Source organism: Lontra canadensis, unplaced genomic scaffold (genome assembly GCF_010015895.1).
Source record: "Lontra canadensis isolate GAN:19392208 unplaced genomic scaffold, GSC_riverotter_1.0 scaffold36, whole genome shotgun sequence".
In the NCBI taxonomy this organism is placed as follows: Eukaryota; Metazoa; Chordata; class Mammalia; order Carnivora; family Mustelidae; genus Lontra; species Lontra canadensis.
The window spans coordinates 9,788,693-9,815,504 of NW_022631030.1; the positions used below are offsets into that span (position 1 = coordinate 9,788,693).

The following is a 26,812-nucleotide window of genomic DNA, read 5'->3' on the forward strand; positions in this document are numbered from 1 at the left end:
TTCCCCACTGCTGAGACAATTATCTTTCCGGGCATTGTTCTACCTTATGTCTTTTAATTATCAACAATGAATCTTGGAACACTGAAATAAAATAAAATAAAATAATTATCAAGTTCTTTCCCCTCTGGCTGGTGAGAACAAAGTATTCCTGGCTCTTTGTGAGGTTCAGAGATTGCTTCCTTAAGTCCTTTCAGGAAGCTTTTTCTCCTATTTACGGGCTGGTGTGTGTTCAGCTGAACCTGGGAGGAGCGTCTCTACAACTCCCTAGAGCCTCTGCCCCTCTCTCTGTTCTCTTCCCTCTCTAGAGCTCTACCCTGTGAACTCTAGTCACCTGCCTCCCAGGACCCCCAACTCCAGCTCAGGGAGACCGCTGGGTTCAACGGAGTTTCTGGTCTCTGTGTTGTTACAGCATTCATCTAGTAAGATTAATCAATGGTAGGCTCATCTCATTTGTTTCCCTCGCTCTCAGGGATTACTGTCCTGCTTTGCCTGATGTCCACTATCAGAAAACCATTGTTGTGTGTATCCTGTCTATTTCTGTAATGGTTTCATATGGGAGGGTTCCTGTTACTACATCTTGGCCAGAAGAGGAATTCTCCCTTCCACATAATTTAATTCAATTCTTAATTACTCTGCAGTAGATAATATCATTACAGATGAGGCATCTGAAGCTCACAGAAATGGAATAACCTTGCCCAGGGGTGGGACGCCTGGGCGGCTCAGTTAGTTAAGGATCTGGGTCATGATCCCAGTGTTGTTGGATCGAGCCCCAAGTCCAGCTCTCTGCTCAGTGGGGAGCCTGCTCCTCCCTCTCCCTCTGTCTGCTGGTCTGCCTGCTTGTGCTCTTTGTCTCTGTCAAATAAATAGATTTTATTTATTTATTTGACAGACAGAGATCACAAGGAGGCAGAGAGGCAGGCAGAGAGAGAGAGAGAGTGTGGGAAGCAGGCTCCCTGCTGAGCAGAGAGCTTGCTGCGGGGCTTGATTCTAGGACCCCCGGGATCATGACCTGACCCAAAGGCAAAGGCTTTAACCCACTGAGCCACCCAGGTGCCCCAACTGTCAAATAAATAAACAAAAATATTTTAAAAGAAAAAAAAAAAACAAAACAAAACTCAGCAACTCTTTAAAAACAAAAACAAAAACCCTTGCCCAGAGGTTTACATGGTGTATGACCTGGAGACACTAAAAACAAACAAGCAAAAGATACAAATCTCTCCTGACCAAAGGTAAAGCAGCAAATCAAGAAACCTGCAAAAATCCTCTGATCCCCTGTACTGTGCCCTTTCTGCTCTTATCCCCACCTCTGGGCAGTGATTCTCTGGGTTAAGTCCAACAATTCCTGAGCTACAAACAGCGGGAGGGCTGGTTTAAATGCAAGCTTTTGGATTTTATCCCTGATACACTGAATCAAAATCTCTCATGTGACTCCTTAGAATGTGTATTTCTAGTGGAATTTCTCACATCTTGCCTTAAGAAATAGACAAGGCTCCACAAGAACTTTTGATTTTATCGTCTCTCAAATCTCTTCAAAAATCTTTCTCAAGGGGCGCCTGGGTGGCTCAGTCAGTTAAGGGCCTGACTTCAGTTCAGGTCATGACCATAGGGTCACAGGGTCAGGTTTGGCTCCCTGCTCAGTGAGGAGTCTACTTCTCCCTCTCCCTCCACCCCTCCTCCCCACTGCTTATGCTCACTCTCTCAAGTAAACAAAATCTTATATTAAAAAAAAAAAATTTCTATAGCTTCTCCTTCAGGTTTCTTCAACTCTCCTTTGTATCTGGCTCTTTCTCCTTATAAAAAAACATTCAATTTTCTCCCAGCTTTAAAAAAAAAAGGCTTTTTTAGTTCTAATTACCTGATTCTCTTTCACATTTAAGCTTTTCTAATGAAAAAAAATTTTTTTTTAGATTTTATTTATTTATTTGACAGAGATCACAAGCAGGCAGAGACGCAGGCAGAGAGAGAGAGGGGGGAAAGAAGGCTTCCTGCCGAGCAGAAAGCCCGATGCGGGGCTTGATCCGAGGACCCTGGGATCATGACCTGAGCCGAAGGCAGAGGCTTTAACCCACCGAGCCACCCAAGCGCCACTTTAATGAAAATTTTTGAACTGAAATGTAACATACATACAGAAAAAACACAAATTAAGTGGGGAGCTCAATAAGTTTTCTAAGTGAACCCATCCAGGTAACTCCTGCCCAGATCAGTAAATAGAACATGACCAGCAACCCAGATGTCCTCCTCCTATCCCTCTCCACCTTCTTCCCAAATACAAGCATTAAGATGATTTCTATCACTTTGGTTAGCTTTATTTGCTTTTTGCCTTTAGATAAGTAGAACCATACAGTAGTCATCCTCTTGAGTTTGGGTTCTTTTGCCTAATTTAATATTTATGAGATTGATCCATTTTCATTCATACAGTACTCTATAAATAGGCTAAAAAAATTTTTTTTTAAATTTGACAGAGAGAGAGAGAGATCACAAGTAGGCAGAGAGGCAGACAGAGGGAGGGGGGAAAGCAGGCTCTCCGCCGAGCAGAAAGCCCGATGCGGAACTCGATCCCAGGACCCTGAGATCATGACCTGAGCCGAAGGCAGAGGCTTAACCCACTGAGCCACCCAGGTGCCCAATATGCTAACATTTTTTAATCCATTTACGGTTGATGCCTGTTTTGGTTGTTTCCAGAATTTGGCAGTTGGGAACAGTGCCGCTATAGAAATTCCTGTGTATGCCTTTCATTTTCACACTGGTTAACTGAAGTTACAGGGACCACAGTATAATAAGAGCGCCCTTATTTCTGACACCACTTTCAAGTTTGGGAGTCCCCAGGACCTCTCCTAGTTTCAATAATCTTCTAGAAGAACTTATAGAACTAATTAAAAGTTACTATATTCATGGTTTTAGTTTATGCTGCTTCATTTTCTTTCTTTCTTTTTTTTTTTTAAGATTTTATTTATTCATTTGACAGAGAGAGATCACAAGCAGGCAGGGAGGCAAGCAGAGAGAGAGGAGGAAGCAGGCCCCCCGCGGAGCAGAGAGCCTGATGCGGGTCTCGATCCCAGGACGCTGGGATCATGACCTGAGCCAAAGGCAGAGGCTCCAACCCACTGAGCCACCCAGGCGCCCCTCATTTTATTTTTTTAATTTTATTTTTCAGGGGATGCCTGGAGGACTCATTGGGCTGAGCATCTGCCTTCAGCTCAGGTCATGATCCCAGGGTCCTGGGATTGAGTCTGTCATCAAGCTGCTTGCTCAACAGGGAGCCTGCTTCTCCCTCTGCCTGCTGCTTCCCCTATTTGTGCACGTGCTCACGCTCTCTCTCTTTCTCCCGCAGCCGACAAGCAAATAAATTAAATCTTTTTTTTTTTAATAAATAAAATCTTTTAAAAAATTTATTTTGGGGGGTGCCTGGATGGCTCAGTGGGTTGAGCCGCTGCCTTCGGCTTGGGTCATGATCTCAGGGTCCCGGGATCGAGTCCCGCGTCGGGCTCTCTGCTCAGCAGGGAGCCTGCTTCCCTCTCTCTCTCTCTCTCTGCCTGCCTCTCCATCTACTTGTGATCTCTCTCTGTCAAATAAATAAATAAAATCTTTAAAAAAAAAATTCATTTTGGGGACACCTGGTTGGTTCGGTTGGGCTTCTGCGTCCGCCTTGGGGCTAAGGTCGCGATCTCCAGGTCCTAGGATGGAGTCCTGCATAGGGCTTCCTTCTCAGGGGGAGTTTGTGTCTCCCTCTCCTGCCTCTCCCCCTGCTTGCCCTCTTTCTCTCTCTCTCTCTCTCTCATGAATAATTAAAATCTTAAAAAAAAAAAAAGATTTTAGGGGCACCTGGGCGGCTCAGTTGTTAAGCATTTGCCTTCAGCTCAAGTCAGATCCCGGGGCCCTGGGATCAAGCCCTGCCTTCAGGCTCCCAGCTCCACAGGAGGTCTGCTTTTCCCTCTCCCAATCTCCCTGCTTGTATTTCCTCTCTCACTATCTCGCTCTCTGTGAAATAAATAAATAAAATCTTTTAAAAAATAAAAATAAATAAAAGATTTTATTTTTTAAGTAATCTCTAAGGATCCAACATGGGGCTTGAACTCACAACTCAGAGACCAAGACTCACATGCTCCACTGACTGAGCCAGCCCGGCGTCCCAGTGCTGCTTCATTTCTGTGCATTTCCCCAGTTGATCTCTTCTGCTTCCATCACTTCAACTATCCCCTGCATGCCAAAGACTCCCAAATCTGGGTTGTTACCCAGATCTCTTTTGTGAGCCCAGATGCAGTTACCTACTGAAATATCTCCACTTGTGGGTATGGGAGGCACCTGGAATCCAACATGCATAAAACTGAATTTATCTTCCTCCATGATTCCTACCTCTCCTGCATTTCCAATTTCAGGTCATGACCTTTCTGACCCATCCCTTGAGTCCCTCTAGAAACATAAAAGCCGCTCTTGAGCCCTTCTCTCCACCTCCTGGCCCAATCACCAAGTCCTTAAGGTGCTTTTCTCTTGTCTCCAAACTGTTTTCTGCAGACTCAGGCTTTCATCATTCTGCCCTTGAATAATGGAAACCAGCCTCCTACCTCCATATTCACTACTGCTAGTTTTGTTCACTTCAAAAATCCATGTGTCTTCTTGTCACCAGAGTGGTCTTTCATAAATGCCACTATGATCATTTCATTTTCCTTCAAGTTCCTCACTGGCTCCTTTTTGCCATCAAGATAGTGTCCAAAGCTCATGGGCTGACATGGAAAGCTATGATCTAACCGCTTATTTTAACTTCTATTTGTTGACTCACTGTTCTTTCAACAAATAGTTGAGTACCTACTCCAGTGCTAGACACTGTGCTAGGCATTGGGGATTATGAAAAAGAACAAAGCAGTAATGGTCTTCCCCTCATTTAATGGGGAAGACGGAGAAACATTGGTGTGTTTTAGGTATTATGACTGAAATACAGAGTACAGAGAGACATGTGGTAAAAGAGATATTTAGGCACAGGTCCCCCGAGTCTTTATAAACCATAATAAAGATAAATACTTGAGACTCTGTCCTGATGGGTATAGGCGCCCCTGAAGGGTTTTAGGCAGGAAGAAGAATAATCAGATTTCTATTTTCTAAAAGCTCTATTTGCTATGTGGGGAATGGGTTGAGGGAACTTAGCAGAGGCAGGAAGACTTTTATAAGAATTTAGGTGAAAAGCAATGGTGGTGGTAGAGATACATTCAGGGGTGGATTTGAGAGATTTTTAGGGGGTAGAATCAAAACTATGGTTGATCCTTGAGCCATGTGGGTCCACTTATGTGTGGATTTTCTTTGATAAATACAGAACATTACTTCTTCATTACTCAATGTACTTCATTACATTCTCTTCATTCTTAGCATTTTCTTTTCTCCAGCTTACTTTACTATGACGCAGTATAGAATACACATAACATACAAAAATATGTATTAATAGACTATTCATGTGATTAGTAAGATTGCCAGTCAACAGGAGGCTATTAGGGGTTAAATTCTGGGGGAATCAAAGGTTTTAGGTGGATTTTGGACTGTGTGCAGGGTTGGGGGAGGGCAGCAGCCTTAATGCCTGCATTGTTCAAGGTCAACTGTACTTGATGATTGATGGGATGTGGGAGGTAAAGAAGAGGAAGCCAAGTATGAGTTTGTCATATTTGCAGCCACACTGTTTTGTTTTTGTTCCTGGAACATACCACCCAAGTTTTTGCCATAGGGCTGTGTACTTGGTAAACACTTGTTTACCCCAGATCCTTACATGGCTGTCTCCTCTGCATTCAGACCCCAACACAAAGTCAGCTCCTTAACATGCCTTCTCTTGCTACCCTTCTCATAGCCTGGAGGAGACCTGCCAGCCTTCTCGAGGATGTTTCTGTGCCTTTTTTTTTTTTTTTAATTTATTTGACAGATAGAGATCACAAGTAGGCAGAAAGGCAGGCAGAGAGAGAGAGAGAGAGGGATAGGAGGAAGCAGGCTCCCTGCTGAGCAGAGAGCCCGATGTGGGGATCTATTCCAGGACCCCGAGATCATGACCTGAGCTGAAGGCAGAGGCTTTAACCCACTGAGCCACCCAGGCGCCCCAAGTGTTGTTTTTTTTCCCCATCATTTATCACAATTATCTTACTCTGTTTTATACCATCAGTCTATTTACTCAACCCCATTAATGCTGACATCTTGTCTGTCTTGCTTATCATTAAATCCTATTATTTGAAAAGACTCTGGCAAACAGAAACCGCTTGATAGGTATCAAGATATCTCTTGCCATTTCTCCTCCGGTTCTAAGTTCCAGCCTTAATGAACAAATTACAGCGTTCTAAATAAGCTGCTTTCTTGGTGTAGAATTCCTTACTCATCCTTTCTTTGCTAACTCCCCATTGCCCCTCAAGACTTGCTTTTTATCACACTGCATTACTTCATCTATTTTCCAGCTGGAGAGAAGCATGTTGAGAACAGGATATATTCCAAACAAGTAGTTAAGATAGGTAGGTAGATAACAGGCACTTGATAAATGGGTGTCATGATCACCCAGAAGCTTCTTAGAAATGCAGACTCCCAGCCTGCACCTCAGATGGACTGAATGACCGTCTCTATTTAGCAAGGCCTCTAGGTGATACCTTTTCACATTAAAATTTGAGGAACACTGCTTTAGTGATGATAATACACAGCCTAAATTTAACTAGGAGGCCTTGTAGTGAATCACAAAGGCAGGTCTAACTTGAAGAAAGGGGCAAGGCTTACTGGGAATCCCGCAAACTGGCTTGGTTTTGTTTGTTTGTTTGTTTGTTTGTTTTAATTTTATTAGTTGCCTCACTTAAGTGGTTGCTGGGAAATAGTAAGTTTGAAAGGGTTGGTACATGTTTGATGCTTAATAAATCACAGTATCTCTCTCCCCCAGAAGATTCTAAGACTGGTGACTGGGAGATCTAGCCTCTAGATCTGATATTGTTACCATTTCACTAAATCATGGTACATAGAGTTAGAAGGAATCTTTACATAGGTACCACTTATTTTAGCAACCTTGTGTTACAGATACAGAAACTAAGGCTCACAGCTAGGCTGGAAGTTAAGTTGTCCGAGTTTAGTGTTCTGCCATACAGCTTCCTCATTTGAAAAATTAGGAAAATAACACCTTCTCCTATTTGTCTCATAGGTTGCATCTAACCTTTCGTGAGTTTGTGAGAGCTCTTCAAAAGTGCAAAGTATAATTATTATCGTTTTTAAATTCTAGATCGTATTATACATGTTGGGACGTGAGATTTCCTTCCATCAAGCAAATTAGGGATTAATGTGTATTAAATTCTAACTTCACACTTTTGAGAAAGGATAGAGTTCAGAAGAATGGCTACTATTGTTACTGATAGTTACAATACTCAGTCTACCATTAAACCACTTCCATCTCTTTATAACATGGTATCTAAATTTCAGAGGATGGATTGCTTACTTTAATCAAAATAAAATTCCAAAGGGAAAAAAATGCTGTTTTATGTAATAAACAGTTTTTTTTTTTTTAAGATTTTTATTTATTTATTTTGAGAGAGAGAGACATGGAGTGAGAGAGAGCGAGCATGAGAGGGGAGGTCAGAGGGAGAAGCAGACTCCCCATGGAGCTGGGAGCCCAATGTGGGACTCAATCCCAGGACTCTGGGACCATGACCTGAGACAAAGGTAGTTGCTTAAACAACTGAGCCACCCAGACACCCTGTAATAAACAGTTTAAGATTTTTACTTGAATAGGAGCAAAAGGAGTACATAGGTATGTCTCCTCTTTGTATGACTTCAGTGCTGGAGTAAACAAAGCAATAGGGTTGCAGGATTTCCTTTCCTTTGGTGCCTGCTGTTTTCAGTCACCACTTTGAAGAATGAAGAGGTAAACCAGACTGAGTAGTGGGCAGCAAAGCAAAGTGTATTGAGTGATAGTACAGCGATAGCACCAAGCTCTGGAAGACGGAGGGGACCTGGGATGGTGGCCATCAGCTTTCTAAGTCTACAGGTTTTTATGGGCTTGTTGGAGGGCTGTTTTAATCTAATTAACCCTTAGATGCCTGTCATCCAACTGGGTTTTTGTCATCTATGACATGGGAGAGGGGTGGAGGGCTCCTACAGGGGTGTAAAATCCTTTTAGGGGTGGTTTCCTCTTAGGGCCTTAGGGCCAGGGTGGCTTGCCCCTGTCCCCCTCCCCCGCCAAATCTCTCCAGGAGTTTACATATAAATCCTAGGTTGGCCCTTTACTTCAGAGCTTCTATTCTGAATGCTTCATTCTCTTCTTTGATCTTAATCATTTCCACCAATCCTCTTCCTCTAAGGGAAGGGAAGGTTTCTTCAGGCTCAAGGTTGGGGGGTGGTTTATTTTGGCTTGGGGCTGGATGTTGGGCCAGGGAGGAGAGGTGAACTACTCCTAGCCCACTTAACTGGAAGAGTCAGGAGGCCTGGACATTTGCTCTGCTAATGACCTTGAGTGAATCACTTGACACACGGGCTTCCCGTCCCACAAATAGGAGGTTGCTCTAAGCAGCTTCTCGTGGTAAAAATCTGATCTATAGGTGGTCCTAGCACTAGCAGTTCTAAACACAGAGGTAAAGGAAAATAGGAAGTGAAAAGAACTGGTAAGTGAGATATATGAGCCTGGGAATAGAAAAGAAAAAGTTCTAGGGGAGACTTAATGTGGATGCCAAGGAGTTGCCATTCCTGGGCTAAAAAAATGGATTGGTGGGGATGGAGATTAAAAGGCTTTATTTCTATTCATTTTTAGAATTTTAATCTCAACCATCACTTTGCCGTCAGAGTGCACACCTACTGCAGCCGAACTGTATGGCGGCGTGTCCTGTTCATGATCTTGACTTAAGCCTGTCGTTGCATAGTTCCCTTTGCTTACAGAAAATCTCCAGCCAGATAAAGCAAGTGGCCTCTGTATTTTGTTCTCCTGTTAGACTTCCTAGGGTTTTAGAAGGACATGTAATTGCAGAAGTAAACCGGCAGTGCAAAGAACAGGACGAGGCAGGACTAAATGAGGAAGGCGGTCCGGGAAGCGCGTGGGGCGGTCCTGGACGTCTTTGGACGCGGCGTGGGAAGGGCGGGGTCGGAGCACAGACTGCATTTCCCAGGCTCCGCCGCCCCTCCTGGCCCCGCCCCCTCCGCCGCTGCGATCCCGCCCCCTCCGCCCCACCCAGGGCTGCGCGGCGCGCCTCGGTTCGGCTCCTCTCGGCTCGGCGCCCGCCCGACTTCCCAGCGGCCCCGTGCGGCCCGGGCATGCCCAGTGCGGGCGCAGCGGCCCCGGCCCTGGGAGCGCCCGGGCGGGAGCTGGCGGCCGGGCGCGGAGGGTCCAAGGGGAGCCCAGTGGGTCCGGGTGGGCGAGGAGGCCGGTCGGGCCGGAGCCGCGGCGGCGGAGCGGCCGGGTAGGTACAGGCTGGCCGAACCAAGGCCACTGGCGCAGCGCAGCCGGCGCGCGGCTGGGGCCCTGCGAGGCAGGGGCGGCGAGGGCGTGCGAGGGAAGGGAGGGCCCGAGCGCGGGGGTGCGTGGTTCTCGGCAGGGTCCTCGGGAGGGGACCCCTAGCAGGATGGTTCTGGCCCGATCCGGGCCAGGCCAGGCGGCGGGACGCAGCCCGCAGCCCCACGCGAGACGCTGCCCCAGGTGCGGTGCGTCTGTGTTTAGCTCTGCGTGTGACCGGAGGTGAGCGTGCTCAGTACCTCGTGCACGGCTGGGTTGCGAGGGGAGACTCTGTTTCCCGTTGAAATTGGCAAGGAGCTACGGCGGAGACGGGTGCCAGCTGACCCGTGGACTAGAAGCAGCCCGTGAAACCCTCGAGAGAAGCGAGGATGCTCAGCCTTTCTGCACCTGGTGTGGGTTAGAACAGCTTCCTGCTTTCCGGACTTGGGTTGGGTGGCTTAGAAATGAAAGGACAGGATTGTGCCTCAGAAGATTCTTCACGAGTTCTGATGACTATTAGGGACCTAAAGGCCACCTGTATTTCCAGGTTCAAGAGAAGTTGTCCATGGGGTGCTCGGGTTAAACAAACTCATTGCAAAGCTTGAGTAAGAAGTAGTCCCGACTGAGGGTTAGAACACCAGGGTTTTTGAAGTTCGCAGTAGCCATTCATTTGCTGTCATCTTGGGCAAGCATTTAACTTAGGAGACTCAGTTCTTCCATCTGTAAAGTGCTGAGAACCAGATGCATCTTATTTCCTTCCACTCCCCCTGTGTGGTCTTAAATGGTGGCAAGTCCTATTTTTCCCCGTGCCTCAGCTCTTTTTCAAACCTGGCAATTCACCATGTATCCGTGAAGGAAAGCTGCTAGGGTCTCTGTGTAGAATTGAAGTGACTTGTCCTTAGACATCCACTTTAGGTCAGTAGGTAACCTGTCCCTTGTATGTTGGGAAGCCAGGTGTTAGTGGCCACGGTTCAGATAACACAGATGTTCTGGACTAGAGCTGCAAAGCAACTTGTCAGGGTCCTGTGAGAAATCCAGACCGAGTGATTGGCTTCCTCCAGCTCCCAGGCTAGCTCAGTCTTTAGTGGGATTGGGTTTATATAGAAGTTACTGTTTTTCAGTTATAACACCTTCTATTTAGAAGACCTGGGAAGAATTTTAATATCCTTAATTTACAGAGGAGGCAGTAGCTGGTTAAGAGTGAATCCATGATAATCTTCAGAAACTAGTATGGTGTATTGAGTTACTAGTCACCTGATAGTGAGTTACCCTGTCACCCTGAGGTGTTTTTAAGTGGGAGTATTCACAGAATTTTCTGAACCCTAGAAACTTATGTATCTGAAGTAATGGGTTTTGACCTTAGGAGCAGATGGTACATACAGTATTATACAAGTTGCTTTCCTACTGCTTTAGTCCCTGCTCTTCTGGTTCTGGGTGGCAGTAGTCCAGTTGGGTCAAGGTACAGTTTGAAGTGGTTAAATGTGTGAGGGAAAAGGTGCTTATGTTTTGAAATTGGGAGTTTTATACAAGATGCTTGTGAAACTCTGTCATAATTTTTGGAGCTGGGTTTTTTGTTTACCTGAGAATTACTTGAATGAGAAAGCTGTAGTGTTTTAAGGAATGTTTATACACAAACTTTTTGGACCTAGTTTATATTCCAATGTTTTTGTATGCTTATTAAAATCCTGTATACATATACATATATATATATGTATATGTATATATTTAAAGTTGGAAAACATGGGGAGGCCTATCTGATAGTCTAGGTGGGGTGGTTTCACATTGTACCTTAAGCTTACTTGTGTGCCAGAGGCCCTGTGTGTCAAGTGCATATTTAGTAATTTTTGCCAGAACTTTTGTCTTGCTCTTATATTTTCATTCAGGCGTTTGAGGTTCTACATCAAGTATAACTACCGCTTATGAGGATACTGAAATGTAATTATCACTCATTTCCAAATCCTCAAATATTTGGAATGTGTAGGAGGGATAGTTAGGGACATCAGGCCCAGAGAGCAGACTCCTGGTTCAAGAGCACATTTACCCCCACGTAAATGAAAGGGTGGGAAGTGACTTAAAAATTGTATTGCTTTCAGGTTTCAGCAGTTATAGCTATACCTTCACTTAGTTCCCTGGGTTAGTATCTGTGGAAGTGCCCAAATCTGTACTCCCCGTAGAGATGTAAGTATGTGGAAAAGGTCCTTATGTAGACATGTACATGAAGTAACTTACCTGTGAGATTCCTATTTGTTGCCCCATTATGCTCCATCTGTTTCCAGGTCCTTCATGATGAAAGATTCTGAGATGCTTCTCTCTCCTCTGTGTAGCTGGTAGTTGGGGTGGTGAAGAGATGGCTGACAGTGTCAAAACCTTTCTCCAGGACCTTGCCAGGGTGAGTACCTCAATGTATCATCTCTTGATCTTTTTGTTTCAGGAACTGACTAGGAAATCCTTTAGGTTTTTGGGGGGAATTTTTGTTATATTTGTTGGGTCCCTCACCTACAGGTTTTCATTCTTATCCACACTACTCAGGAGATCATCTTGCGTCTTCCAGAGGCTTGGGAAAGCTATCTAGTGAGTGTCTCTGTATCCGAACCTTGGTTAGTTTGACTCCAGAGCCTTTTTTCAAAATGCTTTCTATTTTGGAATAATTGGAGACTTACAGAAAAGTTGCAGAATAGTTCAAAAGAGTTCCCCTATATCCTTCACCAGCATTATTTTATGTAACCGTGGTCCAGTAATCAAAATTAATCCGTGAACATTGATAGGCTGCTATTACCTGAACTACTTTACTCCTGTTTACATTACAGAACCTACTTTCCCTCCATTCTACGCGGTGCAAATGACGATGCACTAGGAAAATGTCCCATAAAGATCTATTTAGGACTTAGTAACCCAAATTAACCAATAGCAGAAAATTCCATCATAGTGGGTGTCTGAGGCTTATGGCCTAGTTGTAGCTTCTGTAGCGGTATCCTGGGAGCAGGGGGATCCCTCCTCAATGGGAATGCTCGAAAGTTTATTACTTTCAAATAAAAGAGGGGGAATTGAAGGAGTATCTTAGAAGGGTCAAAAACACTTCGTGCAATGAGATCTACTTTTTTATTTTATTTTATTTAAATTTTTTTTTTAAAGATTTTATTTATTTGACAGAGATCACAAGTAGGCAGAGGCAGGCAGGGTGGGGGGAAGCGGGCTCCCCACTAAGCAGAGAGCCCGATGTGGGGCTCGATCCTAGAACCCTGGGATCATGACCTGAGCTGAAGGCAGAGGCTTTAATCCACTGAGCCACCCAGACGCCCCTTTGTTTTATTTTTTAAGATTTTTACTTATTTGAGAGACAGAGAGGGAATAAGAGCGGGGGAGGGGCAGAGGGAGAACCAGACCCCCTCTGTTGAGCAGGGAGCCTGATGTGGGGGCTTGATCCCAGGATCCCGGCATCATGACCTGAGCCAAAGACAGATGCTTAACCAGCTGAGCCACCCAGCTGCCCCGAGATATACTTTCAATACCTTTATCTCATCTTGCCATTCTGATGCTACAAAATTTCAACCCTGGATCAGTTCTACAATGTGCTGTTAATGTTCGTCTGTCCTGGTAGACTGTAAGCATCTTAGAGGTGGGGATCCTGTCATCGTCCTAGCACATGTAAGGCCCTCAGCCATTTGACCTTCATTCTCTTAAATGTTTAAACAATTTGTGGAAGATTTAGAAGTTCAAAGCAAAACAAAACTCTGCTTGTAGCTAAAAAGATCAGGTGCGCACTGTGCCAATTTCTGCTGGCAGTAGTTGGTTTGTCCCCACTTGGCCCATTCTCATTTTCCTGTATCCTGGCGGTTAGCTTCAAAATTTGTAGTAGCTGGTAATAGGTAAAAATGCCATTCTTGAGTCCAGATTGGCCTTCGCATCCAGAATGTCTTTTTCCCACCTACTCTCTTTGAGACTGAATATCCCAGTGCTACCGGTCTACTTTGGACATAAATCTGTTGTGGCACATACTTTAAACTATTTTTGTTGTTGTTGTTTGGTTGTATACTTTTCCTGGTCGGTTACACGTTCCTTGAGCATTTTCGTATGACCGGTATCTAGCTCGTTGAGGATGCCTAATATGTGAATGGAGGGATGGATGAAAGTAGTTTTTGGAACTGGGCGATAGGCAGTTCTGGGGTTTGTAGCACTAACTTTTCCACTGGCGGGGAAGTGCCTCTGTCACTGTCTTTATAGACTTAACCCTCTCTCTCTCCATAGAGTCTTTTTTTTTTTTTTAATTTTATTTATTTATTTGACAGAGATCACAAGGAGGCAGAGGGGCAGGCAGAGAGAGAGGAGGAAGCAGGCTCCCCGCTGAGCAGAGAGCCTGATGTGGGGCTCGATCCCAGGACCCTGGGATCACGACGCAAGCCGAAGGCAGATGCTTAACGACTGAGCCACCCAGGCGCCCCAAGTCTTTAAGGACATTCTTTCCTCCAGCACTACTACCATGTTGTTTCTTTCTTACGTGGCATGCTCTCATCCTCCAGCTGTTTACATCTTACAATGATGATTTCTTTGTCTTTCCCCAATTGTGGTCCAGCCCCTGGTCCTTTATAGAAACCAGTATTTAATTTGTCCTTGTATCCTTGGAGTTTAGTACAGGGTATAGGGCACACTAGAGGTATTTAATTAATACGGAAAGAGTATAGCGGAAGGCAGTAACCAGACTTTTGATAGTGTTGAGTGTGGAGGGATTCAAAAACCACTGTTTTGTGCCCATGTTATTGAGGCTTGGTCTGGGCAAGAATTGTAAATGGGTACTGAATCTCAGAGAGAGAAACTTAAACGAGCAGGATATTTGCCTGGTTGCAGCGGTGTCTGCCACAGAGGGCCTACTAGTTGCAAGAGGAGAAATTTGCAAACATACAGTGGGGAAGCTGGATAGCACCTTGACTGTGTATGTACAGTAACATCGCCAACAAAGGCAGACAGATGCCTTTCTCTGCATCTAATATTTAGGAGGACACCTCAGCCCGTCTGTGATACTCCTGCCAAAAATGGGGTAGCCTGGGTCTAATCATGAGAAAATGGAAATTGAGGGAACCATGAAATAACTAGCCTCTATACTTGAAGAAGAAAGATAGGCTGAAGAGATGTGTCTAATTAAAGGAGGCTAAGGAGATATGACAGTAAATGTGGCATGTGATTCTGAACTGATTTCTGACATATGCAGAGTAAACATGCTATAGAGGGCATTGTCGGGTCAAATGGAGAAACTGGAATATTGCCTGGGGATTAAAGTATTTCAGTATTAAATTTCTGGAATCAATAACTTGTGGTTATAGAAAAGAATATCCCTCTAGGAATACACATTCTGGAGGTGCCTGGATGGCTCAGTTGGTTAAGCATCTGCCTTCGGCTCAGGTCATGATCCCAGGGTCCTGGGGTCGAGCCCCTCATTGGGGTCCCTGTTCATCTGGGAGCCTGTTTCTCCCTCTGCCACTGCCCTTGTTTGTGATATCTCTCTGTCAAATAAATAAAATCTTTAAAAAAAAAAATACACCTTCTCATATGGGGAAAATGTGTGTGTGTGTGTATGTATGTAAATAAATTAATTTGCCACATTTATTATTACTTGGTAAATCTGGAGAAAGGATATTTGGAAGTTCTATTCTTAGAACTGCTGTAAATTTTGAATTACATCAAACTATCAGGGCTCCCTTAAGCCACGTGGCAAAAATAAGTTCAGGGGTTTCCACGGTTATTTCACTTTAATATATGTAACTTAGGAAAATCTTCTCTGATCCATAATCCTTCCTTTTTAAAATAATACCCTTGGGCACTTGAGTGGCTCAGTCTTTAACCATCTGCCTTTGGCTCAGATCAAGATCCCAGGGTCCTGAGATTGAGCCCCACATCAGGCTCCCTGCTCAGCGGGGAGCCTGCTTCTCTCTCACACTCCCCCTGCTTGTATTCCCTTTCTCTCTGGCTCTCTCTCTCTCTCAAATAATAAAATGTTTGAAAGAAAAAATAATACCCTTGTCTATAGGGAATCAAAGACTCCATCTGGGGAATTTGTACCATCTCAAAGCTAGATGCTCGGATTCAGCAAAAGAGAGAGGAGCAGCGTCGAAGAAGGGCAAGCAGTGTCCTGGCACAGAGGAGAGCCCAAAGTATAGAAAGGAAGCAAGAGAGGTAAGGAGTGGGGGCTGATATTGGAAAATGTCCGAGGGGGAGGGACTTCAGGAAGTGACTAGTCCTTAGTATAGAATTAGGACCCTGTATAGTCACTTGGAGTTTCAGTACCCCATTATTTGCTTTTTATGTTTTTTTCCCAAAAAATTGTTACAGGAGACTCCCCCCCCCCCCCATTGAGTTAAACTAGAGTCTAGCAATCATGCTTGCTCAATGTCATGGCATTTTAAAAAGACAGAATGGTGAATCAAGAACCACAAAAAAAGTCTGCTTCTCTAGAATTTTTAGCCTTTTCTCATTGAGACTAAGAGAACATTGGAAGAATAACAGGTGCTCGGAGAATAACGGTAATCAACAAAATGTCTAAGGTGGGGAGTGACTGAGGTTATGGAACAGCCTGTGTACCTTATGAGCTGAATACATGTGATCTTTTCCAGTGAGCCACGTATTGTTAGTAGAATTTTCCAGTGCTGTGCTTGGAATGGTGGAGTATTCTGGGTAAGTTGTTTTCCTTAAATGCCAGGTGCCTTATCTTCAGATTGTTGCTATTATTAATAGTTCTCAACCCCTAACTTGAAACCGAGACAACTAGCTTTCATATGGTGATACATGCTTAAGACCATAACTGAGGAGTCTTTGCCTCAGCGGTGATTTTATTCCCACACAAAGAACACTTGTATGTAAATGTCAGGGATAACCCTAAATATGCATGTTTTAATTTATTTTACTTTTTGAGAGAGAACACAAGTGTGGGGCAGAGAGAAAGGGAGAGAGAATCTCAAAATAGGCTCCATGCCCATTGTGGAGCCCAACGCAGGTTTGATCCCATGACCCTGAAATCATAACCTAAGCCGAAATCAAGAGTCAGACACTTAACTGACTGAGCCACCTAGGCCCCTCTACACCTTTATTTTTAGGGTGGCTCAGCTGTTAGACATCTGCCTTCGGCTCAGGTCATGATCCCAGGATCCTGGGATCGAGCCCCTCATTGGCCTCCCTGCTCGGTGGGAAGCCTGTTTCTCTCTCTCCCACTCCCCCCCCCAACTAGTGTTCCCTCTCTCTGTCTCTTGTTCTCAAATAAATAAATAGATAAGATAGATAGGTACCTCTGTCTGGAAAGTAATGACACTGAAACTTGGAGCTCTTGTTTTAAGGAAGAGCTTTTAATGTTTACTTGATTACTTCTTTCCTTTAGTTAAGTCTCCTCTTGTTCTATCGAGTGTTTATTCCTGTACTACAGTCGGTGACAGCCCAAATTATTGGTAAGTATAGGCATTGCTGCGTGCCATCTGCCTGGGCTGGGGGTGGGAGGTATATCCCTGTCTCTCTCAGTTTATTGAACCCTTCTGTGTACCAGGAGCTTTAGATGTTTTTAGCTCAAGCCTCTCAACAACCCTTTGAGTGGGTACTGTTACAGAGAGCTTTTTTATGGATGAGGAAATAGAAATTAGTTATTGAGGTTAAACCATTAGTAAGTGGCAGAGCTGGGATTGAAACCCAGGTAGTTTCCTGCATAGCCTGTGCTGTTGGAGCACTGTGACATCTCGGTCACCACCGGTAAGCAGCACAGATGGCTCCTCTGACTTCGAGCTGCGGCTGAAGACTGGTGTGTGTCCGAAAAGGAAAACTACCTGAAGTCGGTATGCTGATGCACTGGCAAGAAACATAGCTGGGGGGTGAGGGAGGAGAGTCACCACCTAGGGGTTCCATATTTGGTCTTTTTTGTTTTTCATTTCTTCAGTTAAACTGACAACTCTTTTCCCCTTTTTTCAGGTGATCCATCACTACATGGAGATGTTTGGTCGTGGCTGGAATTCTTCCTTACGTCCATTTTCAGTGCCCTCTGGGTGCTCCCTCTGTTTGTGCTTAGCAAAGTTGTAAATGCCATTTGGTTTCAAGTAGGTCCATGGTGGAATGGAGTCTGGGTCCTGCAGCATGATGGGGTTGATGGGTGGTGGGTTGATGGGTGGCAGGTTTTAGCTTGTGGTTAGTGGCCGTGCATGGAGTACTTTCATAGCCTGAACCTTTCTCGCTGCTGATCTTTGTGCTCTTGTATAATGGAATTAGGTCTCAGGTCACAAAAGCCTCTCATTACCAGATGTCCAGGAGCTTTTGTCACCTGGCAGATCTCATGGTAAACCAGTGGCCTTAGCTTTGGGGATGGGGGGGCGAAGCCATCTTATTCTTGTTTTGGTGAGCTGCTTTCTCTGTTACAGGACATAGCTGACCTGGCCTTTGAGGTGTCAGGGAGGAAGCCTCACCCATTCCCTAGTGTCAGCAAAATAATTGCTGACATGCTCTTCAACCTCTTGCTGCAGGCTCTTTTCCTCATCCAGGTGAGACTGGCCTTCTGGGTACATGGGCAAGTTTTGAAAAACGGTTCACTAAAGGGAGCGCCACAAAGCTGGGGTATTGCCTATATGCTGGGGCACATAAGCTTGATGGGAGATAATGATTTTTAAATCACTTTTTCACAGAAACAACTAGAAAATTTAAAAATCGTGAAATAATAAGCAATATAAATTTACCTCCTCTTCCCTGCCCACGGGCATTCTCCACTCTCCCGCTGTTGAGAAACTTGAGGCGCATCTGTGAGGCTGTTTATACAGGTGGGGGGATGACTCACAGTGGCGGGTGGAGAGTGTTCAGTCTCTGAAGCTGTGGGATTAAGATTTTCCATATTTGTTCTTTAGGGGATGTTTGTGAGTCTCTTTCCTATCCACCTTGTTGGTCAGCTGGTTAGTCTTCTGCATATGTCCCTCCTCTACTCACTGTACTGCTTTGAATATCGTTGGTTCAATAAAGGTGAGTCCGTGTAAAGAAACTCAGAAGTAGGAGGTCTAGTTTAGAAATGCTGCCAGGCAGACTTCATGAACTGTTCCAATATTTAGGCCCTTGGTAAACCATCTTTGGAAGGAAGTAGCCTCTTTGGCAAGAGGGAATTTACACTTGGCTTAGGGGGTTTAACCCGTAACTTTGATTCTGGGGGAATACGGCAACGTAACATTACCTTCATGATGCTTAATGTGATGTAGCTCTAACCGAGTCATATAGTGGCATAAAGGAGCACACATTTTCCTAAATTTGAGAAATTAATTTGGTGTCAGTGCTTTCATATTCTCTGGGGGATATTTTAAAGACCTTGGCATCTTTGTACAGGTATCTATGGTTGGAAGCGGTTAATTGATTTCTAGAGAATGGCTGACTTTTTATTTGATACCTTGATTTGTTTGAGACTGATCATGACAGAGCATGCTGTTGTAATTCATAATTCTTAGCAGGTTTGAAATTGTGATTATTGAATTGAAAAACTTCTCACAGAAGCCTTAGATCGTATTTGGACAATTCCAGTTTACATGTTTAACTGTTCCAAATGACAGACGTGTACCTAAAACTCAAACCTCAAATAATTTGTCTACTGTGTTTAGTCATTTGATAAGAGGAATAAGCAATCTTATTAATTTTATTGGCTGTCTTGTTTTAGGAATTGAAATGCACCAGCGGTTGTCAAACATAGAAAGGAATTGGCCTTACTACTTTGGATTTGGCTTGCCCTTGGCTTTCCTCACAGCAATGCAGTCCTCATACATTATCAGGTAGTTTGGTGAGAGGGACTTGATGGAGACTAGTAAAATACTCAGTGTAGACAGCATCTTCTGTATGCCTGGTTTTACGGTAGGCATTTTCTGTTCTTATTTGGCCATTAGGAGGTGTGTAGACCTTTTTCTCCTTGACAGATAGTCAAGACATTTGTCAGTTAGCATTAAAATCTAGTCTGCATAATCCTAAATGCTGTATTCTTTTTTTTTTTAATGATTTTTTAAAAAGATTTTATTTATTTATTTGACAGAGATCACAAGCAGGCAGAGAGGCAGGCGGGTGTGGGGGGAAGCAGGTTCCCTGCTGAACAGAGAGCCCAATGTGGGGCTTGATCCCAGGACCCTGAGATAATGATCTGAGCCGAAGGTAAAGGCTTAATTAACCCACTGAGCCACCCAGGTGCCCCCTAAATGCCTTATTCTTTTATGTTGCCTCCCAGGGCAGTGTTTACCATAGCCAGTGCTTAGGAAAACATTTTTTTGAAGATGTGTTTGATAGATGACGGTTTCATCAAGCCATGATGTTAGCTCTGGAGGCAAGGGAACTCTGGGTTTCTAATCTCTTTTCCAAAGTCATGGCTGTCGTGAAGGTGATTATTTCTCTTCTGTTTACAGTGGCTGCCTCTTCTCTATCCTATTTCCTCTATTCATTATCAGCGCCAATGAAGCAAAGACCCCTGGCAAAGCATAGTAAGTACTAGCCAGTATCAGCTAAAGTGTAGTAAGCTGTCTCTGTGTAAAGGATCATGGTTATAATCTCACTATTACAGGAATGAGACTTAAAAAAAAAAAAAATCTTTTACATTGTAGGAAAGAGTTAATATACACAATGATGAGAGAAAAACACTTGGAATATATTCCCTAATTTTTCCCAGGCATATATGCACATACATTTTAAAAAATGATGCTGTTATATATATTATTAAAATTCAACAATTCACTGAAGATAAGGCACTGTAAACACTCCTAGTGAGACCCATTTTTATAAGAATGGCCAACTCTTCATAGTAGATCATGTGATCTGGCTGCATGAGTTTATTGATACTGATAGTAAAACAAAGTATTTCTTCTTTTTTTTTTTTTTAACAAAGTATTTCTTAAAATTTATTTGAGCAAGAGCATGAGCCTGGGGGGAAGAGGCAAAGGGAGAGGGAGAAGCAGATTCCCTTCTGAGCAGGGAGCCCGATATGCGACTTGATCCCAGGACCCTGAGATCATGACCTGAGCCAAAGGCAGACGCTTAACCAGCTGGGCCACCCACATGCCCCAAAACAAAGTTGGTTTTTTTTTTTTTTTCTTAAAGATTTTATTTCTTTATTTGACAGAGAGACAGGGAGAGATCACAAGTCGGCAGAGAGGCAGGCAGAGAGAGAGGGGAGGAAGCAGGCTCCCTGCTGAGTGGAGAGCCCGATGGGCTCGACCCCAGGACCCTGAGATTATGACCTGAGCCGAAGGCAGAGGCTTTAACCCACTGAGCCACCCAGGTGCCCCTTAAAATAAATCTTGAGTGGGGTGCTTGGATGGCACAGCCAGGTGAGTGTCTGACTTTTGATTTTGGTTCAGATCATGATCTCAGTGTCGTGAGATCCAGCCTCATGCTGAACACAGAGCCTTCTTGAGATTCCCTCTCCCTTTTCCTCTGACCTTCCCCCGCCACTCGAGCATTTGTTCCTTTGTGTATACATGCTCTCTCTCTAGAAACAATAAAAAATTGTAAAAAATGAATCTTCAGCAATAGTAATAGCACTTCTAAAGCTTTGCCATTTTAAAAAAAGTTTAATCTTTGATCAATTTTGGTCAAGTCAGTGAGGAAACATGTATTAGACATTTCAGATCTGTTTTGGGTGTTGGCTTGCTCTTGCTACCCAGCAACGCTTAGTGTAATGGCAGTCTCTGGTGTAACTGGCTTTCCCTTGAAACTCTTGAAAACTAAGCACATGTAGTATATGATATCTTCAGACATAGCTTGAGGTTTATAAACAGCCATAGAAAAGTATTTCTCCAGGTGGGAATGCAAGCTGGTGCAGCCACTCTGGAAAACAGTATGGAGGTTCCTCAAAAAGTTGAAAAGAGAGCTACCCTGTGGCCCAGCAATTGCATTACTGGGTATTTACCCCAAAGATACAAATGTAGTGATCTAAAGGGACATGTGCACCCCAATGTTTATAGCAGCAATGTCCACAATCGAAAGAGCCTAGATAATCCATCAACAGATGAATGGATAAAGAGGATGTGGTGTATATGTATGTATATATGTGTGTGTGTATATATATATATGTGTGTGTATACACATAAACACACACACTGGAATATTCAGCCATCAAAAATGAAATCTTGCCATTTGCGGTGACATGGATGGAACTAGAGGATATTAGGCTAAGTGAAATAACTAAGTCAGAAAGACGGTTATAATATGATTTCACTGATCCGAGGAATTTGAGAAACAAGACAGAGGATCATAGGGGAAGAGAGGAAGAAATGAAAGATTAAACCAGAGAGGGATACAAACCATAAGGGACTCTTAATCTCAGGAAAAAGACTGAGGGTTGCTGGAGGGGAGGGGGATGGGAGGGATAGGGTGGCTTGGGTGGTGGACATTGGGGAGGGTATGTGCTATGGTGAGTGCTGTGAATTATGTAAGACTGATGAATCACAGACATGTACCCCTGAAACAAATAATACATTATATGTTAATTAAAAAATAAAGTACCTCTCCAATCAGAATCAGTGTTAATGTAACTTCATTTCCTCTGAGCCTTCATACTTCAAATAGTGATTCCATTGCGCTCATAACAGCAGCCCGACCCAGCGCCTTTTTTAGCGGCTGCCTGTTAACCCATGTGTTTAATATCCGTATGGTGCGTCCTTGATCAAATTTCAGTTGTCTCGTTTTCCCCAATGTCATTTTAAGTTTAATGTAGTCAAGTACGTTGTCAAGTAATTAAAACATTAGATTTGATCAACTGGGGATCTAACAAGTCGGGTCTCTTGCCTTTCAGCCTTTTCCAGCTGCGCCTCTTCTCCTTGGTGGTTTTCTTAAGCAACAGACTTTTCCACAAGACGGTCTACCTGCAGTCCGCACTGAGTAGCTCAACGTCTGCAGAGAAATTCCCTTCACCACATCCATCTCCTGCCAAACTGAAGGCTGCTGCAGGCCACTGAGTCGCCTGCCATCCAGAGGGGATGGGTGGGATTGGAAGGAGGCCGTAGGAGCTCTTTTCCTTGTCCCTTCCTCTACCAGGGAAGGCAGGACCCGTTCTGCCAAGGGCCCTCTGCGTATTCCCTTCTCTCTGAGGAATTGGGATTTTTGTCTGGTGCGCTTAAGGCAGAATCTTCCTGACACCAGTGTGTGGATTTTTAACACCGGTGAGTCTGAACGGACCACAGGTTTTTCTGTAGCTCTTTTCTAGCACTTGCCAGCCCCCGTGCCTGGACTGATTGGAATACTATTTTTGTCCCTGTGCCATTGACCCTTCAGCCCCCCATCCTGCCTTCCGCCACCCTCGGATGAATGGATTTTGTAATCCTAGCTGTTGTATTTTGTGGACCTGTTTTTGTTTTTTGTTTTTCTGTGAAGCACATATATTGGATGTGGGAGGTAAAGGAGTATCTCATTTGCTCCCGATCACTCCCTTTATAGCCATCACTGTCTGTTGTTTCTTGTAACTCAGGTTAGATTTTGGTCTCTCTTGCTCCACTGCAAAAAAACAAGCCTGAAGAGATGGGACAGGAGGAAAGACCTCACAGCCAGATCTGCTGGGTTTTGAGGAGTGATTTTCTTTCTTCCCCTTGAAGGGGAAAAAGCTTTTTTCACTGGTACATTTAAAGTTCCCCAGCTAAAGGGAGGTACCAGTTCTGGACAAGTGCCACTGCAACACCCGCGTGCTCAGAGAACCCGAACTTGGAACTCTGAAGGTCGGAAGTGTACTGCTGGCCACTGCCGGGTCTGTCTGGTATTTCAAAGGAGTATTGGGTGCTGCAAATAGGAACTGAAGGGGTAAACTTATTAAACCCATTAAGCCTGCAATTGGTTGTTTTCCTGTCACTTTAAAAAGACTAAATATGGGGGGGGGCGATGTCAAAACACTTGTCCAATTTTAAAATGTCACAATTAAATGTGAGCTGGTTTCCGACAAGCGTGTAATGGTTGAATTTTCAAAAATCAGCACCCCGTGAGATGTTAAAAAGGTTAAGTGGAACACACGACTTTGGCTTGGACAATTTGATTGTATTTTTGAGAGATTAGTCCTGAAAAATGTTCCCTGAGGAAGTATGGATTATTTGATTATAATCATGTTTATTTCTTATAATAGAATTGGGAATTGTTTTAAAGTCCATATGTATGTCCCTTGTGTATTCACAAAGGGAGAGAGATCTTTCAGGTTTCAGTGTACTGAACATTTGCATGAGGGAAGAGATTAGACATATGGTTAACAGAAACCCACATCTTAGCTGCCTGAAAATTTGCATTTGTACCAACTAAGCTGGTTTCACTTTAGAAGGGTGAGGGGTTAAGTGGATAAAGGCCCATGATTTTTTTTTTAAACATTTTGTTTGTATATTTGACAGAGATCACAAGTAGGCAAAGAGGCAGGCAGAGAGAGAAGGGAGGAAGCAGGCTCCCTGCTGAGTAGAGAGCCCGATGTGGGACTCGATCCCAGGACCCTGAGATCATGACCTGAGCCAAAGACAGAAGCTTAACCCACTGAGCCACCCAGGTGCCCCAAAGGCCCATGATTTTTATCCAGTGCCGTAACTAGCTACAGAAGAATGCTCGGGGCGCCTCGGTGGCTCAGTGGGTTGAAGCCTCTACCTTCGGCTCCGGTCATGATCCCAGGGTCCTGGGATAGAGCCCTGAATCGGGATCTCTGCTCAGTGGGGAGCCTGCTTCCCCCTCTGTCTCTCTGCCTGCCTCTCTGCCTACTTGTAATCTCTGTCTCTCAAATAAATTAAAAAAAAATTTTTTTTTTAAATGCTCAAAGTTGGAAGTGAGGAATCTGCAAAATTTTTTGAGTGTTATCTAAAGACCAGGCCTATACAAAGGATGGATTGGGCATATCTACAGTAGAAATCAGGCAATCATTTCAGATGAGATGTCCACAAAAGCACTAGGGAGGTGGGTAGGAAATTAGGAGCAAAGGGAGAGCAGGCTCCAGTTTTGCTGAGTTCAGACTGGCAATTGGAGGCAAACTGAAAGGGAGGGAGATTGTATTGCTAAACATGAGAGAGCTTGAGTTTTAACCATGCAACCAGTAGGATCTAAGGTAGCCTGTTCATAAAAGTTCTTTTCAGGGAGAGGCATCAGCTTTAACAGGCATATGGGATTCAAAACACTGTCCTTGTATCCCACCTAGAGCTCAGTTGTCCATGACAGCAATCGAAAGATTGGAAAGTGGATACTTCAGACCCAACCAAGTACGTTTGCTGAGTCTGTTGGAAACTTTTAAGTGGACAGATTCACATACTGACTTGTTAATTGCTCTACACTTAGGAGCCAAGATAAAGTTGAAGAGGAATTGTGACAGATTGGAGCAAACCCAGAAGAGGACAGCCAGTGGCTAGAGGTTTTTGAACTGCCTTAAAAGAATTACAGGTGTGGGAATAAAAAGGCAACTACAGTTGTCTGTTCACTGTCCATTCATTTTCCATCCTCTTGTATTTTCTGATTAGCCCCCATCAAAACTACTCTGGTAAAAGCTATCAGCTCAGTAGTACAATGGAATAGATGTTTCCCTCCTCCCCCGTTAACATTCCTCCTATGCTATATGACCCATAGAAGTTAAAAGGGCTTTTAAACCGTTGACCGACTTCAGGTCGGTGTAACATGCCTTTTAAACAGTGACAGCCGTGCTTCAGTGAAGTATTTTGGATGGACCTAAAGTGAGTCCATAGAGCAAGTCAGGAATCAAGTGGGGGAATGGATGACTTCATCATGTAACATTTAAGTGCCTTCTCTGTTGGGCATTTTGCAAAGGATTGGGAATTCAACGGTGAACCAGAAAGATGATTAGTGTCCTCTTGGACCTAACTGCACAATGAGGGAGAGTGGCAAGTGATCAAATTTTTTAGAAATAACACATTCAAACAGCTACTAGTTTCCATTTCCATTTCCATTCACACTACTTTTCAAAGCTAGATAAAACATTGGATTTCAGGGAATCTCAGCAAGGTGAGAGGTTAGGCCACTGTACATTCAGCTTCCTATTCTTGCACTCATTCTCTGATTTCAAGTTGCAGTGTTTTTTAGTCCTTTCAAACCGGTGGGGAGAATAGTGCCCATTTGATTGAAAGAAATCTTATTTCAATAAGTAGTTGTGGGTAAGCAGCATCAGAATCACCTCTGGAGCATTTCTCCAAATGCACATACCACCTGACACTGGAGGAAATTTAATTTCAGAACAAAAGGTAACTTTAAAAATTCTAATAACCGCTTTCTTAGAAATTTGGGCAATTATTGCATCCATAAAGTAAGAACCGATTGTTGTGAAAACGGGACAGAAAGGAAAGTTCTTGGAACGTAAAGCAGTTGTGGAACTAAGTGAAATGGCTTATAAAAGTGACAGGTGTGCGCAGACATTTTTCCAAAGAAGACCTACAGATGGCCAACAGAAATGTGAAAAGATGTTCAACATCACTCATCGCAGGGAAATGCAAATCAAAACTACAGTGAGATTCCACCTCACACTCGGCAGAATGGCTAATACAAAAAACACAAGAAGTGTTGGCGAGGATGGAGAGAAAAAGGAACCATCATGCACTGTTAGTGGGAATGCAAACTGGTGTGGCCACTGTGGAAAACAGCGTGGAGGCTCCTCAAAAAATTAAAAAATTATAAATAGAACCACCCTATGATCCAATTCCCATTACTGGGAATTTATCCAAAAAGTACAAAGATACTAATTGAAAGGGATGCATGCACCCTTATGTTTATTAGCCAAACTGGAAGGCTTTGAAAGGTGAGTGGATAAAGAAGGCATGCATGTGTGTGTGTGTGTGTATACATAAAAAGTGAAAAAAGTGAAATCTTGCCATTTGCAATGACATAGATGGAGCTAGAGAATATGATGCTGAGTGAAATAAGAGAAAGACAAATGCTATAAGATTCTCACTCATGTGGAATTTAAGAAACAAATGAGTGTAGAAAAAGGACGAACCAAGAAACACTCTTAACTACAGAGAACAAATGGTTACCAGAGGGGAGGTGCTTGGGGTCTGGCAGGAAATAGGGGAAGGGGATTAAGGAATACACATCATGAAGAAAAAACATAAAATGATAAAGTACGTAAGTGACACAGAGGAGCCTAAATTAGAGAATTGCAAGATAAAATCGAGGAAGTTTCCCAGAACATAGAGCAGAATGATCAAGACATGGAAAAAGTTAATCATGGAAATGTCCAAGAATCAGGAGGTCTGACATTCATCTAAATAGCACCTCCAGAAATGAGAACAGGAACACAGAGACAGGAATAAAACCCAAGAAGGTTTCCTGGACTGATGATGACATTGGTGTATTCAGATAGAGCCTGCAGAGAATAAAGATGAAAATGAGAGCAAAAACGAAAACATACCTAGATGGGATCTCTAAGGAAAAGTCATTTATCAGAGAGAAAAATGGGCTACTTACAAAGACTGT

At 43.8% G+C, this 26,812-nt stretch overlaps 1 protein-coding gene across 1 annotated transcript; it reads left to right on the top strand.

Annotated features, from left to right (window-relative positions):
- Positions 1–9,212: 9,212 nt before the first annotated feature.
- Positions 9,213–23,315, top strand: EI24 (EI24 autophagy associated transmembrane protein). Its single transcript, XM_032868847.1, has 11 exons — positions 9,213–9,383; positions 11,692–11,804; positions 15,435–15,580; positions 16,018–16,078; positions 16,776–16,842; positions 17,354–17,478; positions 17,797–17,916; positions 18,274–18,385; positions 19,065–19,176; positions 19,795–19,869; positions 22,179–23,315. The coding sequence occupies exons 2-11, from the start codon at positions 11,763–11,765 to the stop codon at positions 22,339–22,341; spliced, it is 1,023 nt and encodes a 340-aa protein (XP_032724738.1). The 5' UTR covers positions 9,213–9,383; positions 11,692–11,762; the 3' UTR covers positions 22,342–23,315.
- Positions 23,316–26,812: the final 3,497 nt, after the last annotated feature.

Excerpts from the sequence above, each read along its gene's own strand:
- EI24 (XM_032868847.1), top strand. The coding sequence starts at position 11,763 with ATGGCTGACAGTGTCAAAACCTTTCTCCAGGACCTTGCCAGG. Across the intron at positions 11,805-15,434 it reads TTCTCCAGGACCTTGCCAGG|GGAATCAAAGACTCCATCTG; the intron begins GTGAGTACCTCA and ends CCTTGTCTATAG. Across the intron at positions 17,917-18,273 it reads AGGCTCTTTTCCTCATCCAG|GGGATGTTTGTGAGTCTCTT; the intron begins GTGAGACTGGCC and ends TTTGTTCTTTAG.